Source organism: Bombus flavifrons, chromosome 16, assembly GCF_040668555.2.
Source record: "Bombus flavifrons isolate JBK064 chromosome 16, iyBomFlav1_principal, whole genome shotgun sequence".
NCBI classification, from domain to species: domain Eukaryota; kingdom Metazoa; phylum Arthropoda; class Insecta; order Hymenoptera; family Apidae; genus Bombus; species Bombus flavifrons.
In genome coordinates, this window is record NC_138457.1 from 8,372,885 (window position 1) to 8,392,314 (window position 19,430).

A 19,430-nucleotide genomic window follows, 5' to 3' on the forward strand; every position below is an offset into this window, starting at 1 on the left:
AATTTAGAAAATTAAAAAAATAAGGTCAATCGAGACAACGATCTACAGTGAGGTCCGTTATAACGAGACGCGATAAAGTGCACGCGTACCGAGCGCAAATTCAAAGTCGATTTTCTCGGAAACGAAGCCTCGAACGAAAAATTTGTATTCTATATTTTCGACTTCTTTTTTCGCCTAGAATCACCCCCTTTCCGCTTGTACCACCAGTTACCAATGACCCTGCATAGAATCGAGTTATTGATCAAATTCTCGTACGAATTTTAATTACTTTAACAGCCGACATTTTCAAGAGAAATAAAAATTCAGAAACTTGAAGAACACGTAAATTTTCTTACGTTTCGAATGGTTAACAACGTTAAGGGTTGATCATTTTCATCGTACCAGTAATTCTATCTATACTTGTATTATGATTATTGCAATATGCTACGAGTGTAAAAAAGAAAAACGAAGAACGCTGTCGAGTTGCTCGTTAACGATTACCCTGTTTTACACGGATCCGTGCCACGTATCCGAAGAAAACACAGATGCAATTTGATTCTAACGAAATCATCCAGGTGAGGCATGCGCGTTGTAACCGCGTCGTAGCACGGGGGTTGGTTCGTTTCAACCCTCAGTCTGGCGCCGCGTGCGAGCGCGAGTGGATCTTGGCGCTCCCTCGCTCGAAAACGCTGTCATCCTCTCGGTTCGGCGTCGCTCGAAGCGATGACTCACGACACAACCGATATTTACTGTTCAAATTCCGATGACCCAACCTGAAACAGCCCCTCAAACGTTACTAAACTCTCTAAAACTCGATTTCGATTATTCCCTATAATTTGTCTCGGAAAAGAAGATGAACATTTTCAGCGAGAAACCGTGGTCCCTGTTCCAAGAAACTCGAAAGTCTCTTAGAACAGTGCCGAAATCGTGGCTGCACAGTGCAAATCGTCGATCATCGGATGGTCGATCGTGACTCGGTGAATCTATCGCGAGAAACATGCGACAGACAAACGTGGCAGTTAATTTCGGATCGGTAGAAGCCTAGTGGAACGTAGTGGTGCGAACACGTGACGGAAATGACGGTAGCCGCGTTGCAATCCCGGCTCCTGTCCGGATGACGTGACTGGGCCGGGATCTGTACAGCTCGTTGCCCTTGATGGCCGTGAATTCTCATCTAAGATGAGTATCCTATGCGGCTGGTACGCGCTCGTCCTGCTCACGTGCACGCTTTGGACTGGGCTGGCCGGCTACGCTGACCAAGAGGCTCAGATCGAGAGGCCCAAGGAACTGCTGCGGCACCAGCAGAACCATCGACCTTCCTTCATCGAACGAAAGCTGGTCGACAAACTGGAGATGCACGAAAGCGTGACGGAGCCTTCGATGGAGCTAGAAGATCAGGAGGACACGCTACCGGACCAGGATGACAATCAGCAGGAGCCTGAGGATCGGTTGGTCTCCTTTAGATCTAAATTGGAAACTAACATAGAAAGACCAGTCACCCAAATCAGACACAGTAGATCCAGAAGTCATTTCGTGAGACAGGTGAAGCTAGATGATACCGAGTCCTCGTACGTGTTTAGTGGATCCAGTAGAAGAGCCGAGCAGATAGACAATGAATCTCAAAGCGAGGATATTTCGATTTCAGACCGGTCTAGGAGCAAGAGTGAAAGCTCTAACACGATCTCAGGCCAGGATCTGAGATCGTCGGGCACGATCGACGAACGATCTACAGTAGAATTGGACAAGCTGCTCACCAGACTATCGGAAGCTGGGTCTGACAAAAGAAAGGAAGGGAAAGTGCGCCACAGAAACGATTCTTTATACAAGTGGAAGAAAACGTTCGGCAGAAACAAGTTTAAGATCTTTAAAATCTCTAACAGAACTGCCGGCAATGGGACCGAGAGCTATGGGAATATCGTGCATGGAATATCGTTTGGCGACAGGAAAGACCTGGACGACGAGGACATCGTCCTATCAGGCGATGTTTACGACTATGGCATGATCGGAGACAGGAACAACTCGGAAAATGAAGATTACGAGGAATACGTGAAGAACGGAGACCAAGGGAAGTCGAGCAAGGAACCTGTCCACGTGGACATCGTCACGAGGTTCCTTCGTATCATCGAGAATCAGCATATTCTCGGTGAGAACTGCACCGCTGGGACTGATTTAAACCTGGGCGAGGGAATCGTGGACCAATATGCTCAGGAAAGGTTCAAATTGGAAGCTAATCTCGCGGTGAACAGGGCCAACATGCTGACCAGACTGTGGAAATACGCGCCAGACGTAATGCTCTCCTCGGAGTACCTGTTACACGCTAGCGTCTTGTCGATGGTCGAGTTTGACGAGGATATATTCGCCGCTGGGAATTGCTATGACAAGCTGCAGTACGGAGACCACTGGCTTTACTGTCCCTTTGCTCATCGACTTCAGGACCAAGATGGAATTCTGGTGAAGGACCTGGCGATCGAGTACAAGTATCTGAGCAACAGCAGCGAGTGGTTTTACATCGCCAGGAAGAACGCCGAGCGCGTGATCGCGAATAATGATCAGTTCAGTCGCGGTGAGTCACCTGAAATTCATTTGGTTCTTTCAGGCGGATCAAATTTTTCTCTTTCTTCGTGATATTTGTCGAGGTCCTATATTATTATCAGCTATGGATGGTTTGAACCATTATCCGCAATTTTCTTGATTAGATGAAGAGTAGAAGTCTAAGAATAGTCGACTGTCTTCCTTACTGTGCTTCTTACCGTGCTGAGCCAACAATTTTTAAAGACACTTGGATAGAAAACGAAGAGTATCGAGTAAAATAGGACAAAATTCATTTGTCTGATAAAGTTATTTAGACATTTTTTATACTAACTATAGTGGAATATTAATAGGTAGGTGTAATTACATTTCATTGGACAAGAATTACCATAAATATATGGTAATGACATGGTTGTTCGTGGCGGGGCTTTAAAGAAAATTTGCTTCCTTGCTCGATGCTTCTGTGAGATCACATCGCCGAGGCTTTGTCGATCAAAGGTAAAAGGCAACTAAAAGTTCCTAAAATCTAGAATTTCTTGCAAGCTTTCTGTCTGCAATGGCCACTCTACGAAGAATGCCCATTCTGTGGCAGACACACAGCAGTCAATTTCCCTTGGTCCACGACACAGTATCGATAGAATGTTTAAATAAAGCCACTGATCCAGGTACCTGTTGTCTTCTCTTCCTAGTTTGAAAAGCCAAACAAGAAATCCCAGTTGTTGAAGTTTTACGTTTCGTTGCAGTTCTCAGTATTCACTATACCATAGAACAAAAAACCTTTGTTGCTTGTTAATTGGACCAGTTTTTAGATGTTCGTATTTGATTTAGAATTTCATGTTTGCATATCACAGGATATCCTACAGGAATTTTCTGAGCTATAATAGCTGCTTATCTGACCGAGATTTTGCTATGATATAAATAATATTAGTAACACCAATTATTGGAAATGGTTTTCCGTAGTAACGCTTCCAATCAGTTGATTTATCGAAGAACAGAAGAATCTGAGATTTTCTACAAGTCTACTTTTCTTCGTTGTTGGATAGACGTGCTTCTAAATCACGGTCCATTAATGTGACACTATAATACATCGCACAGGAAATATACGGTGTGAGCGTGATACAGCTATGGTTCGTGACAGGAAAGACGGTAGAAGGTGGTGAAACAACATGAGACAATGGATGACAGACTTCTAGATGACCAATAACGGAAACACACGTGTTCTATCTTTAACATCGTGCTAGGGAAAGATAATTTATTGCGCTATAAACCAACTAGACGTCTGCCCAAACGCGAACAGTAAACGAATCCAAATATTAGCTTGGCAACTAAGTGATTGAGGATTTTATCATCAAGTTGTAATGACAAAATCCGCGATCACTTAGTTGCCAACCCAATAGATAGGTCGGTAGTGCAGCATTCAAATTATGGTGTGACATAAGGTTCGTGTTATGGTATAGCACAGGATTCAAATTATAGCATAGTGCAAAGTCCAAGTTATTGTTGAAGTGGTCACCACTTATAAGAAAACTCTACATCTGGTCTTTTTAGTTTCTCAAGCACTGAAGCCATCGACAGCGCGTAGACAAAAGTCAGACCATAAACAGAAGACAAGCGACGTTGGCTTCGGGGTTTTCAGTTATTGGGTAACACAGCTAGCGTGCGGATCTGGACCAGCTCAAATTGTATTCTTACTTATAATTACACTTATATTTAAATATATTTTCTGCCTTACAATTTATCCACTAGTTTTCTCTGATTATACATCGAATAACCTCAACAGTTATGATACAGCGTAGAGCTCAAATTACAGTCTAATATAGGGCTCAGATAACAGATGAAATGTAGCGAAGCGTGGAGTTCAAACGTCGTCAAACATTCTGAACATTTCTTTGCTACTCTAAATATTTTCAAATGGGTCAATTTCGTTAAAAGATATAGCAACTTTGTCGAATGGCAGAACTGTGAATTAAACATTGGGATGGTTGTCGTAACGGTGACAGAGACATCTGACGGAACTTATCGCGCAGTTTTTTCGTTCTCTACAACTTAATTTCGCACCTAGGGAAACCATTGCCTGTCGCGGATATTGGAAACGTCGATTCGCCGGAACGAAGCAAAGAGTTCTGACCCAGATTTTAATGGAAGGCCGGTCCTCAGATTACTTCCGCTTCCCGTATGGACTACTTCATTGTCTGTCGAAATTGAATGATCGAACGGCAAAGAGGGAAAGAAATATACGCGATGGCGATTCCTTTTTGTTGGATGGTCTTTCCACTACGATTTCCGGCCCTCGTGGAAAATCTGATCGCCTCTTCGAGCGGGCACCAAGTTTCCTGGATTCCTTCTAACTTCGTTTTTACGATTGTTACCCTCGGTTTATCCACCTTAGATCACGAAGAACAATCCTTAGCAATTTTTTCTTTCCACGATCTATGCAATCGAAGACACTGTAACATCTTTCGAAGTTTTGAGGTTAGGTTACGCGTAATCTCGGATTCTAGATAACTTCATTGTTATGATCGTTGGTCTCGGTTCCTCTGTGTAAGATTGTACAAAATTGTTCGCTTTTCCATTTTTATCATTTACGCAATCAAAAATTTTGCGCTGTTCTTTCCAATTTTGGCGACCACGTTAATTAACAGATTCTATGCCATACGTGTTTGAGGATGTTGACGAATTTTTTTAATTACCTCTGACTTACAATAAATCGATCCAATCATATTCGACAGCGATGACTTCACTATGGTATAGTATGCTGTACGAATTTACTAACATTATTATTCGTGTTTAAACTATTATTAACAACCTTGTTAATAATTAATAATAATTAATAAAATGAAGTAGAGTCATATATATTAAATATGTATACCAATAATTATTAATATATATTTACCAAATTAAATTACATTTACTACATTTAAAAAAGAGATTGAGAACCTTCAAAGATGAAAACATAACCTATCCGATATAATGTGTCGTTGCAGACACAGGAAAGATGAGAGGCGTTCACGAACGGTGTTGAAATCAAGGCGTGAAACTTGTTATAAACTCGTCGCAACGTTGTAGTCATTATATCGGCCCGACGAATTAACGGTTAAATGTTTAATTGCACCGTCTGCTGGCGTGCTAATTGCACGCGTATCGTTGCCGTATTAGCCGCAACTTTTCCACCTTCTCGGCTTAATAATCAGTTTTTCGCATCGCCTGCACATATAACGTCGTTGAAATTGCCGGATATACGGCTTGGGTCTCGTTCACTCATACTAAGACATTTATCATAAACGAAACTATATATTGAACTATATATTAATAACTATATATTATTGAAAATATAATTTGTAATTATTGAAAAGCAATATAGCGTTCGATACACGTATAAGCAATGTTCATATTTAGACAAACATTTGAAAAAATAATATAATATAAAATTGAAATTGAGATATAACATGAAAATGATAGGAAAATGATGGAAGCAGCATATAGGGAAATAATACTTAATAATATACAACATTGCATTATTTATTGATTATCACGATCAATTTACCAACAATCCCCTGAAACATCATGGAATGTAAATAAATTGCTGAAAATCAGTATACTTACATATAGCCAAATTAAAAATGCTCTGCTTGGAAATACCATGCAGATGCTTTTCAGGTTAAGCATCACTCACTAAGGTTTAAGGACAGTCTCCTTTTCACATAGAATTCAAATTCATACGACTATCGTTCATTTCATAAAACTCTCGGATTTCTGCGAATGCTAGAATATCTAAACGTCAAAGCTGCTCTAGTATTAAGCTGGGGACCCGCTCGAGAACTAAGCTAGCCTATATTATATCGACACTAGCTTCAGAAATATTTGCTTCCATGCATATATGCGGAACCGTTTTCACTGAAAGCGAAGCTATACTAGTGGAAATGGTAGCCTATAAATATATCGCAGCAAATATTTTTAAACCTACCACAGCATAGCAGAACATAACCTAACTTTCCGATAGATCCCCAGCTTTCGTGTCGTGTCACCAGACAATGGTCAAAAGCTAGACTGAACTACACTAAGATCTAGCTTCTAGCTTGGACGATTCCCTAGAAATATATTGCGGTAAATATTTTTAAACCTACCACAGCATAGCAGAACATAACCTAACTTTCCGATAGATCCCCAGCTTTCGTGTCGTATCACCAGGCAATTAGCAAAAGCTAAATTGAACTATACTAGGATCTGGCTTCTAGCTTGGACGATTCCCTAGAAATATATTGCGGTAAATATTTTTAAACCTACCACAGCATAGCAGAACATAACCTAACTTTCCGATAGATCCCCAGCTTTCGTGTCGTGTCACCAGACAATGGTCAAAAGCTAGACTGAACTACACTAAGATCTAGCTTCTAGCTTGGACGATTCCCTAGAAATATATTGCGGTAAATATTTTTAAACCTACCACAGCATAGCAGAACATAACCTAACTTTCCGATAGATCCCCAGCTTTCGTGTCGTATCACCAGGCAATTAGCAAAAGCTAAGTTGACCTATACTAGGATCTAGCTTTTAGCGGAGACGGTTGCCTAGAAATATATGGCAGTAAATATTTTTAAGCTTACAGAAGCACGGTACAACAAAGCCTACCTCCCCGGTAGATCTCCAGCTTTTGTCGTATAATCCTTTGGTCACAAGTATCTGACATGAACAACGGCGTCCATCTTGTGGTTAGTTTGCGGCCAACTAGCGGTCACTTCTTCTAAAATCGTTCCTGACTGCTGCGGACGTGTCCTGGCTTCTGGCTTTCAAGTAGTTCCGTGGACAGTGTCCTCCATCCACGTGGATCAATAGTTGGGAAATAATCTGTTATCCTAAGGACTTCCTGGGGTACACTCTACGGTGATGAAATTGGAAGTTGGAAAAACTTTCACATTTGGGGAGAACAATCCTGTCACGGGGAAGATTGCTGGGATAATACCTAACGATAAAGGAAATCGAGTTTTGTAGAGGAGGAGGGCACACGGGGAAAAAAACGATATGAGGATATGAAAAAAGAAATTTGTAGTTATAAGGAGAACGATGCAAGGATTTGAGAGGAAAGGAATTTCACTGATAAAGGGAACAAACGTATATAATAGTAAAAACAGGAACGTTGTAGCGATAAGAGGAGCGATGTAAAGACTTCAGACAGGAATTTTAACTCTCTGACAATAAAAAAAAAAAAAAAAATAAATGGCGATACATATAAACACGTGTAAAAAAAGTGAGAAAAAAAGCAGAGCCGAAAAAGAATTTCAGTGATGAGAAGAATTTGCAACAAGGAATACTCAGCAATAAAGAGGTTAACAACGCACACATACACCCAAAAAGAGGAATTCAAGAAATGCAGGGAACCATTGCAACACCCTATAGATAAGAAACAAGGTCGTGCACATTATAGAACATAACCTCCATCATGTGATCGTTAAAAATAATCTAGATTTGCATTGTCGAAGAACAAAGTCGCTGACCAGTGCCTGACCAATAATGTCGATAATTTTCTTGAAATACTCACGAATTAGTATACCTAGTATACTTAGACTTTAATACATTATATCGCATTTGGTTGACTTTATCAATTTTTCAAATAGGAAAAAATTAACTAGATTGTAATTTATAGTATTGATATGTTGGTAATACCTGACATCTCGATGATAGCTGTTAACGACTAAACTCGAGTTAATTCTAGGGAAATTTTTATCCGAAGAGATTTTTACACCTGTTTACATTAAAATCGATTTTACTCTCTCTTCAACGAAATTGCTTACGATTTACTGCTGGACGTATATTCAACGTTTCCGTGGCGTGCTAGCTGCAATTTCGAGATTCGTACTTAACATATTGTAACCGAACGGCCTCGTTTCCCGGAAAACTGGTAATGGCCGTGGAATGAAAAGCGAGTCGTTATACCAAGGAAATGGAATACATTTGTAACACAGGCTCGCACTCTGAATCGTATTTCCTCCATCTGTCAGAAATTCCTCGAGTAACCAAATTTCTGTCACTCTCTTAAAGAATTCTCCTCTTACAGCGGTTTTAGGTTACGTTTTATTAAGACAGATCGTCTTTCATAAATTTTTGAAGTTTTCAAACGTACTGTTTTAAGGTATCTTTGACTTAAACCTAGTTTATATGGAGCTTGTCTTGGGAATTACTGTCATATTTAAACCTATATCAGTTTCGTGAGTTAAATTTGTTTTAGGTTATATTTTATTACGACAGACTGTCTTTCATCTATTTAGCAAAAATTCAGCAATATATATGTATATATATATATATATATATATATATATATATGTAAGTTATAACATTTCTTTAAGCAGTTTTTCATTCAAAGTTTTAGTACAACAAATTGTATTTTCCTTAATCCAAACTAAATCCAATTCGATTTAAGTTAAATTGCGTTTGAATCCATTATGATTTCACCTATTTTTCCCTATTTTCTTCGTCGTATCAGAGTATCTCTCTAACAATAATCGATAACAATATTAAAAGTTATGCTTAAATTCACTACTGTTTGCCCTAATATTCCCTTTTCTCCTTCTTTTTACATAACTAAACCCGAAAAGTTTCCAAACCCTTGAACGCCAGTGTACCAAAGATCTTAACGTAACCTAACCTACCAACTTCAAGAAGTCATTATCGGAAACAATACACGGTGTTCGGGTTTCCGATCTGCCAAATATAATTTTAGCATCGCTGAAGTTTCCAATCTTTGGGGAAGACCCACGTTTGCAGCTTAACAATACCATAAGAACGTTCTCGGTCTGAGGGTTAACTTCAACAAAGAACCGAATTTAACCTCAACGAATCATCGGACAAGTAAGACCACGCGATGTACGTGACAAGGAACGCGTTAAGCTGGATTCTTCTGAACAATTCCAGCAAGAACGTTATCCTTTTGCGTCGTCACGCAAAGCAAACGGAAACAGCCGGGTCAGGTAAACAGCGGTTTGCTCGTTTGCCGAGCGCCCTCTGCTTCCTGTTTTCTCTCTTGTCCCCATACGGTGCACTACTCGACTTATGGCCTCGAGGAGAACCAGACGTGCTTTCTGTTCTTTCTCTCTGTCGCCATTGTTGGACGTTTCGCCGTTGTACACGGCGGAACGAATTCGTGTTTGTTGCCTGGTGTTTGTCGAAACGACGACGTTTGCCGAACTCGAACTCGTTTCATCATGGAGTCTCGCTGCGGAGCTGCTGGCTGCAACTTCAGATTGATGTTACGTGCAAGCAAGTTCCGTTCAACGAGAAGAAACGTTCTCCCAGAAGAAGCTCTCCCCATATGGAAATTCGATTTGATGTCAGGGGAACGGCTCCTTCCCAAGTTTCGGTCAACGGGATTAGATCTTTTTGCACGTCTTGTGGAATGGGAGGTACTGGAAATTCTGCAAGATTTTGTAGGACATTTAATGCCTTGACGAGGTTATATATTGCAACGTCCGAATAACAGTGCTTGTGGAAACGAAAGCGAAACATTTTGTGAACTCCTTGCAATATCGTGACAAAGAGTTTTTCGTCTTTCGTTTTCTAGAGTGGAGCGAACAGTAGGATCGGATTAAGTTTCACGGATCACGACTGTAGTTGGACTTAGCAACGAAACGGTTAATTATCGTCGCTATCATCGACCCGCATCGTCGATACGGTATCGGGTATCACAGTCAGTACGCAACGACTGCCACTTGCGTTGCCACAGTCTCGTGTCCCCGTCAAATATCCAAATTTCTCCTTGTGCCGTTGAATCATTTCCCGTGATACGGTGGTGCACCAAAGTATTCCGAAAATATTGCTACGAATATATCAGGCGCGTTATACGAAAGTTTTTGAGATTTCGTTGCCACCGTGACGAGACACGATCGTTGTGATTACGCTTGATGTTTCCCAAACGAGAGCTCAGCTTGTTCCCCGCTACAGAACTCTCAAACGTATCGTTCAAGCGACACTGTCGAACGCATCGATTAAGCGTTTTGGAGGAGCGCGTCGCGAAATATGATACGTCTCACGTTACGTCGCCCTTGAAATCGTGCAGTTTCTACCCGAAACATTTGTCAACATCGTGAAAAAAACAAGCGAGAAATTTCAGGCGACGAGGTTACAACAGTTCGATGAACTGTCCGTCTAAAAATGTTCTAAAAACGTTCGAATAATTTCGCGAGTAGATCCTTGCTACTATCGCTTCGCGATACTCTACAATGTACGGCACTGTTATTGCCTTTCGGAATAACAATATTCGCGGTTTTGCCTGGTGTTGGGATACGTTCGCGAGTCGCTGTAATTTCCTCGGTCTACGTGGTTGAATAAAACGAGGCAGTGCCACGGAATCGATTGAGGTTAGCTTTTTCGATTGGACATATTAAACAGGCCGGTTTAATGCGGTTAAACGGCGATACAATGGTTCGTTTAAACTCTTCAAACCCTCGATCCACTCGAGCTGCTCCGCTTTCGACACTTCTGACGTTACGGTTCGTTCGAAGCCGATATTACGCGGTCTACCGCTTTCCCCTACTTGCCAACTAATTGCTAATACATTCATTGAAAGTGCCTGCTCTAGCTCATTTCTCTATATACTTTCTGCTTCTAAACTCTCGGCGGTGAATAGCGAGCAGCAAACAATCGGCGAAACATTTCACGAAAATTGCTTTTGCTGGAACGTGTAGCCTCTTGGAACGCGTATAACGGCATTCTATGGAACATGCGCTGCGAAACTAGCGGCTAGCCTGCCCTATTTCCATTGTTTTAATTCTCAGTCGGTACAGTCGGGTCGCGTGCACGAGTAATAAAAAACTTTCGCACCAACGTACGCTTCGACAATTTCGGATCTGTTCGACGAGAAGATTCTTTTACCGGTAACAAGAGTTGTTGAGTACTACGATGATCAAAGGGAAGTTGACGATTGCCACTCTATGAGTTTCCATAATCTTGTTACGTTATATTTTTTAATATTGGGTTGGCAACTAAGTGATTGCGGATTTTGTCACTAGGTGGCAATGACAAAATCCGCAATCACTTAGTTGCTAACCTAATATTGGGCGAGAAGGAAAACTAAATTTTTTTTTTAATAAACCAACATGTTCGAGATTTTTATGTAAACCAATTCGGTCGACCAAATCGGTGGATTGCAAAATAAAAAATAACGACATTATTGCGAACACTATTTTTGGAATTTATTAAAATGCAGACATTTTGAGAAGAAAGTGGTGTCGATCGGCGTTGCTTCTGAGCAACTCGTATTACGTCATCACGTATCTGATATCACAGCGGATTTGAAACAGCGTCTATCGCGTATTACGTTTTGTTCATCGTATTTTCCTGCAATATATTCGGTGTTTCAATTATTAACGAATAATTAATATTACGCGTGATATTGTTTAATATATGCGATATTCAATTCAGCATTACAAATTGTAAGCTATAAATGCGTTAATCCGAACGCGTGTATCGCCGAGACGATGAAACATCGGTTTGAATTTCATCCGATGAAACGAAAACAAACAAGTTTCCGTGTGTTTATTGTCCCGCGTTTATTCCGCACTTGGCGTGCTACTGGAGAAGAATTTTGCCGGATAAAAAAATAAGATCTGAGAAATGAAGCAAATGTCGATGGGACGTTAATGCCTTAAAAAAAAAAAAAAAAAAAAAAATGAAAACAAGATCTGAGAAAATTGAGTGGTAAACTATTTTCCTACCGATATCTGCCTATTAGATTGGTTATTCGTGCAACTTTCCAAGGCCAATAAAGCCAACATGGCGTAAAGAAAGGTTGGCGAAGCTTCGACCTTCTAAGCCATTGAATTTTCACCCCTTGAAAATATAATGCTGCCTTTTAGGCTACCATCCTATGTCCTATGGAGCCTCTCGCGTGTTTGCATTTTTACGAGGAAAATAATGGAAATTATAAGGAGAAATAAATACTTTTGATATATTTCACGCGTGGATGTAAAAAGTTGGAAGGAATGTTGGGACACCCGATGAAAAACATAAATTTAGCATTTGCAGAAGATTATGTAAATCTGCAAGCCGGTTCTCGTTGGTTCGTGAAAATTCGCAGCTGGTAATTTTTCGTTAAAGAATGGGCTAAGAGGAGAGCTGGAAAATTCCATGGACGTTTTAAGAGATATTACTGAAAATAATCCACGACAAACGAGAAGTATAATCCATGAAAGTACAATAATCCATTCTACCGTTATTCGTCGCTTGGCTCGGACAGAAAAAATGAAGAAAGTTAACGAATGGCTTCTTCGCGCCAGTTAAACGATATACAGAAGCTTAGTCGGTTTGTTATTTCAAAAAAAAAAAAAAAAAAAAAAAAAAAAAAGAAGGAAACTGTCCAAAACGTCGACTTAAACGAAACGTTTTATAAAACCGTTATCATTAACCGCGGAAATTAATTCGATGTTTTCAGAAAGATTCATTTATCCGTTTTATTTCCCCTTCTGAATTATTTACAACTTATTCGAACGATTGGGAATCAAGTTCTTGTTCAATTTAAACAAATTTTTTTTTTTTTGACTTACGTCTTTCGAACATAATTATGTAAATAGGTTTTCAGAAATGATAGAAAAATGTTTCGCTCGAATATATAATATTAATCCGTAATTAATTCAATTTCAAGGTATAAATTCAACGTCGATATTTAGTAAACGCTATATTTAATCACATTTAGCCTGTTAGCTAGAAAAATTTACCGAATGTCCAGTTGGACAAATTGTAAAGTACAAATTAAATAACAAAACAAAATCTAACCTGTCGCAGTTGACTTCTTAACGTCGCGCGGTTTCTTCGACGACTAACGAACGTATAGCGAGAAACGGTAGGTGGAAGGGGAAGTAGGCGCGCGAAGAACCGTAGTACAGTGGGCAGCGCTAGCTTCAGGCTTACGTACCACACGCTGCCTTAGATACTGAGGGAGGGAGGCCGTTAGGAAATCTTATTTGCAAAGTTTCGCACGTCATAGACCTCTGGAGGCTGAGGGAAGAATATACGTTGCCTAACCCTTATTGACGAGTCCTCCAGCAAGCCCTGGACCAAACATTCTCCTCGCCTTCCTTTCTTCCTTCTCTCTCGCTCCTACGTCGAACCCCAAATATTATCCAACATACGTCTTCCCTTTCTACACGAATTTCAGGTGCCTCACCTCAGTCGTTGAAAGACTCGTGCTCACTGTTAAGATAAAAGTGGGATTCGGAAATACAAATAGTTTACTTTATTCAACACACAACAGTTATACACATATCTTATACTCGCAATCCTACTCGCACGCACGCTTCTCGTCAACCGACTCTTTCAGATGCTTCTTAACGACTGCCAACGGTCCTTTGTCTGAACTAAGGTCTGGGCGCCCTCTGACTCTTACACACACATTCACATGTACAGTGTAAATGTATCATCTTCCTAACACTCACACGTCTTTTGAAATTCTGTTTATTAAACTGCGCGTCACCTTCTTCCCAAGCGTTTCTATTGAGTTGGCAATTAAGCGATTGTGGATTTTGTGATTAACACCTAGTCGCCAATCTAATACATCGTCAGAAGGCTGTTCCTTCGCTACCATTCGGGATTTCCAGATGATTTCCTTGATTGTATCTTAAGTGCCGCTATCACAGCCTACGGCAATATCATCTTATTTATATGTGTGACTTTTCGATCAATACGCGAGCTTATCTTTATGGTTGTATCGAATATGGGGGCAGGGCAGGCTTTTACTCGCTTCAGGGATTCCTGCAGAAACCCTGGTGCCACCTTCAGTTTAGGGAACAGGAAGAAGCGAGCAGAAGCCAAATCCGAGCAGTAGGCTGGGTCCCAGGGAACCCATCAACCAAGCGTGCAACAATGGCCGCGACCCAGGAGATGTCAGACACAAAGCGAGGGTCACGAAGTCGGAAGTGAAAACAACGTTGATCGTATGTTTCTTTTTTTTTTTTTATTCAAGGCGATTGTCACGGTGAAATGAAATAGTTGCACGATCGTCATCGCTCGAAAGATAAATCCAAGGGATCATGCGTCTCTGAACTAATTTCACTATTCTAAATCAATTTAATTAGACTAAATTGGCTACTGGAATACGCGTGCAGATGCAGACTTCTTTGTTGCAAGATTCTTCGCCGAGTTGCAAATTTCTTCCATAACGACGGATGACGCACACGTATGCGTCCTCAGGTGTCGAATTCGAGATACTCGTGACGCACGCGTTGCGTCGTTACTTACGAACACGTTAAATATATTGCTCTATCTTTTTTGTATTTTTAAACGATTGAAGAATAGAATTTTTATGGAAAATTCGCGTGTATGACAATGGTCCAAGAATATATATAAAAGATAAAAATACTGTCGAAAATATAATGATCGTACAATAGATTTTTATTTTCTTGCCTACGCGTTGACTATGAAGCACATTTTTATTAGTTACGTGCACTGCATTTTGTTTACACGGTCCTGCTTCTACGCGAGGTTGCAACATATGAAATAGTCGTATTTTATTTTGTAGTTCCCTGTATTTTATACCGTTTTTTTCTAACGTATCAGATTTCACCGAGCCCTAAAAAATATACGTTTACACGATATGCCCTGTTTAGCTGGGAACGTTGAAATATCCGGAAAAATACGAACGATACGATAAAATATTTTGGACGAGAGTTGTGTGGTATCGAGGAGATACAACATTCTGTGCTTTCATCTATTTCATCTCGCGACGACTTTGAAGCGTCCTGCAAATGTGACAGTAAAATTTGTAAACTCATACCTCCAGCTTTTATTACGTATTCTTGTAGCTGGCATTCGAACGTCTTCGAGACGCTACGAACTCGTGTTGTTTGCACCAGCCGCTATGGAGAAAAATTAAAAAAAGATAAAATCGTATGTGGGAGAGAAAATTTTCCAATATCACAACATCTAGCATCGCTATTTAATACCAACAATGCGAAGAAACCATGAAATATTTCATTTCTCAACCATTCACAAAACCCAGTTATAAAAATCTCTATATTTAAAAAAGATACTATTAGGTTGGCAACCCACTTACTTTTCTCTGCCATTTTGTATGTATAGAAAAGACAACGTACATATACGTATAAATACATATAGAACATGCATAAGAAACAAAGAAATAGAATTTGTATGTAGAATAAATAATAAGAACAATAATAGGAATATCAGAAGTAATAAAATTTGGTCCGCTGTTATCGTCACTTCCTGTCTAATTTTTAGCGAAGATTTCGTGGGAAATGGCAGTAATAATAAAAGTTAGCGTAAACTGCATAGACAGGTACGGAGTTGGGCGGAAATTAGGGAAATAACCGATACAACAGAGCCCGGTAGTTAATTGAATTCTCCGCTTTAACAACGTTTCCAGTTCGCCAGGAACACGGCACATCGAAATCAGCTGACGTCGGCATGCGCGTTGCTATACTTAGCCGCCAATAATTATCGAAATTGATTTCCTTGACACGTTAATGAGTCGAAGAAAATGGTATCTAGGTACTTTGAAGGTTGTTCGAGATTTGCCGAAGAAAACGTGACTCATTAAATGTCAGACCGCCTATTCATAGCGAAGCACTTGGGGCTTATCTTTGCGAAAGCGACGAGGGGATCGCGATAGCGACAAACAACCTTCCACGAATTTTATCGATTTGACGAAATCTCGCCACGGGAACAGCTTAATTTAACACCTGTTTGCTTCGAGTTTTATTTGAGTTTGAATTTTTCAAGCTTTCCTACCGTTTCGTGAGATATTCGCTGTCCTGTTTCCACCGTTTGAATTTTCCCGCCGAATTGTCGATCTAAATTTGATCGATTTCGGCGCAATAGCAAGTCCAATTTACCACGTGTTTAACACTATTTTAGCGATATTCGAGGGTTTTCTCTATCGATCTTTGGAATAATTGACATTTTACGTGTAGATTTTTTGAATTTCCGCGCCAAATTGTCGAACTGTCTTTCATAGATTTTCACGAATCGCGTTAATTCAGCACCCGTTCGCTTCCAATTCCGTTTGCAACATCTTGCAAATCAAATAAATTTGATGTACCTTTGCATCGTTTTGCGCAATATCCAGTATCTCGTATTTCGGTCGTTTAAATTTTCGCGCCAAGATGGCAGCCATTGTGCCAACAAAAGTTCGTTTTCAAGAGGTTGAACCATCTTCCAGCAACAACACGACGAGTATTAGCATTAACTTTAGTCAATGTTAATTCCTGCGGAAAGATTTCCAGTTCGATAGGCAAAGGAATGTCAGGTATTCTTGTTTTCAGGTGAATCTTTCGGCACTCGAACGATTTCCCGTAAGTCGGATTTTCTGGGAAAGTTCGCCAATTAAAAATTTGCTCGCATTAAACACGAGCAAGAGAGATTCTTCTGGCGAAAGTTTTCCACTCTGGCTCCTTGGAATTCCTCTTGAGCGTTTGAAACGCGGCTAGGGGCGATAAAAAAATAAAAAAGAAAAGAAAAGGAAAGAAGAAGAGATACCAAGGTGATCGTGGCGGTCGTAAAAGGGTATTTATCGTCGAACAAATTCCTTGCGCTAACTCTCGTCATTAATATTACTCGTCGATGTCTATCGTCCGCTCAACATCTTCTTTCCGCTTCTTATCTTATTCATTGCTGCATTTTCTTACGCCATTCTCGTCCAATTCCAGCAAACCGTTATAATTGATGGCCCATTTAATCATATTAATGATAATCTTCAGGTCTTCGAGGACAGGGTCTTCTGCACGAGCCCTACCGTTTTCTTCGAGTGGTTTTCTTTTAGGTTAGGTTTCGCTTACACGGATTTCTTACGAATGTTTAAAGCGATTAACGAGTAACATCTATTTGGGATATTTTGTGTTGATACTTTGCTAATCTTTAGACATTTCATATCAACTTTCTGCACCATGAAATAAATCGTTGAAATCGAAATTTTGCCATTGTTCGAGGCAATCGTGATTTATGGGATAGGTTAGGAAGGTTAGAGTAAGGTTAGGTTGGAAACAGCACCTAGAAGCGTAGAAATTTGCGCAGCGATAAAAATTCTAAAAACTTCTTTGGCAGTGACGAACAAATAGGTGGAACACCGTGGCGTGTCCTGTTCGCTCGTTTCCCCAGTCGGTTGACCAATCTTCCGCTCGAGTCTGCTCACATTTTACCAGACAGAACCGTTCGACCTTCGATCCGGCCGCCCTTTCGAAAAGAAGAAAAACTTGCTGAAGTATCGATTCTGCCAGCCATTGAAAAAGCAGGCCCGCCTGGGCTGCAACGAGAGACCGAGTTAGGTTGCATCGATAACGCGCGTTTTTTCTAACAATAGAATCGTCGGAAACACGCAACGCCAGAAAATCTGCGTGCGGATATTTCCATCACGGACTTTTTAATTCTTCGTAACTGAAGAAATAAGTCGCCCATCAACAAGTTCAACATGTGTTGATTGCATGAATGTGCGATAAAACAAATTCATCCTTGATTTGAGATGTACAAGAGAATAGAGCACTGTTCGTTAATACCTCAAGTTATTATGTTATACATAAAATAGTTATTCTGTTCTAATAAATTTTGTATTTGATAAAACGTTATATAGTATCGCTTCAACAGTACCGGCGTTATTATAAAAGGTTCCAATGTAACTCCGATTGACGCTTACAAATAACGGCGATAATGTTTTGTCCGCAGTTTGTTTACCTTTGAAGCTAGCAAACAAAAACTACGCTGGTATTGAGGCGATTTTGGTGTGGGACGTGTAGAGTGCGAAAGAAATACTCCGCGGTGTTTACTCTTTACGTACAACTCTCGACTCCAACTGTTTTCTTCGTCCGATTCGTTTCTTTCCGTCGCCCCTCGATATCCCCACTACGTACGCGTTCGTTAGGCGTCCACGTTGCCACATCTCCTTCCAAATATTCGGCGAAAGGATCGTAGAGATATCGATGGCACATCACGCTTCGGTGGTATACTTTGTAGCGACGAAACCGTTGAAAAGCTTTGTTGTCGAGTACAGTATCGGAGCACAGTGTTGCCGCTACAGTGTCCCAAGGCACAGTAATACGAGTCTCTGCCGATTCAAATCTTCCCTTGACTCATGTGCCGCTACACACGTAATAACCGCAATATACTTACAAACTTGTACGAGCTGCGAAGCGTAACAGCGTGTCGTATAGTGCGTGCATCTACTGTTCGTACCTTATCGTTGGACGTTCACATAAGCCATAAGCGGATTGATGCTCGTCGGTGGTTACAAGCATATAATAAGAGCTTAGCTAAAGTTCAGTTCGAACGTGCAGTTAGGTCAGTTGCAGCAATTTCTCCGAACGTTGGCGAGCGACTATCACCACACGAAACAAGCTGTTGCTCGAAAATAAGGTCGCGTCTGGCATATGTTTGTAAATATAAACGTAGGACTGTATTTATCGAATTTTTTCGGGGACCAAGAGTTTACGTAATTGCAGTTCGTACACGAGCTCGCCAACTACTTTCCTCGTTATTATTTTTCGTTCGCACGATAGTTCGATTCAGTTGAAGCAGCGAAAGTTGGGTCACCGGGACCCTCACTCGTCTCTCGTGTGGATTCTATAAACAAATTATTAATTTTATAGAAAATTATGTTATTCTAGCGTTTATAGGACAATTTTTATGAAACTCTTTCTCTTTCACGCGTGAACGAAATCCGTTAGCTTCGAAGGAGAATTAGTGCAAGTGCAGGTGAACGATAAAGAGGAAAATTAATTATTTGCTGTTACATTTCACCGATGTTTCGTTTAAATTTGACACGCGAGGGACGTATCGAGTCGCGGAAACGAGTTACGTGACATTTCGTTGGAATAAACGCAGTTGCACCGTGATATGATATAAACGTTTTTTCGTATAATACTCTTTAATATTTTTCTCCAATGTAAATATTTTTGCAAGTGGAATTTTCCGACTCTCGTATCGTAGCGCGC

General features: G+C 40.4%; 1 protein-coding gene across 1 annotated transcript in view; it reads left to right on the plus strand.

The window, feature by feature from the left end:
• The first annotated feature begins 620 nt into the window (after positions 1-620).
• LOC138188175 (metabotropic glycine receptor) overlaps positions 621-19,430 on the plus strand; it is a 166,093-nt gene continuing 147,283 nt past the window's right edge. Inside the window, exon 1 of the mRNA XM_069129708.1 lies at positions 621-2,542. Coding sequence (XP_068985809.1) covers positions 1,159-2,542 — 1,384 coding nt within the window. The 5' untranslated portion in view covers positions 621-1,158. The remainder of the gene's footprint in view (positions 2,543-19,430) is intronic.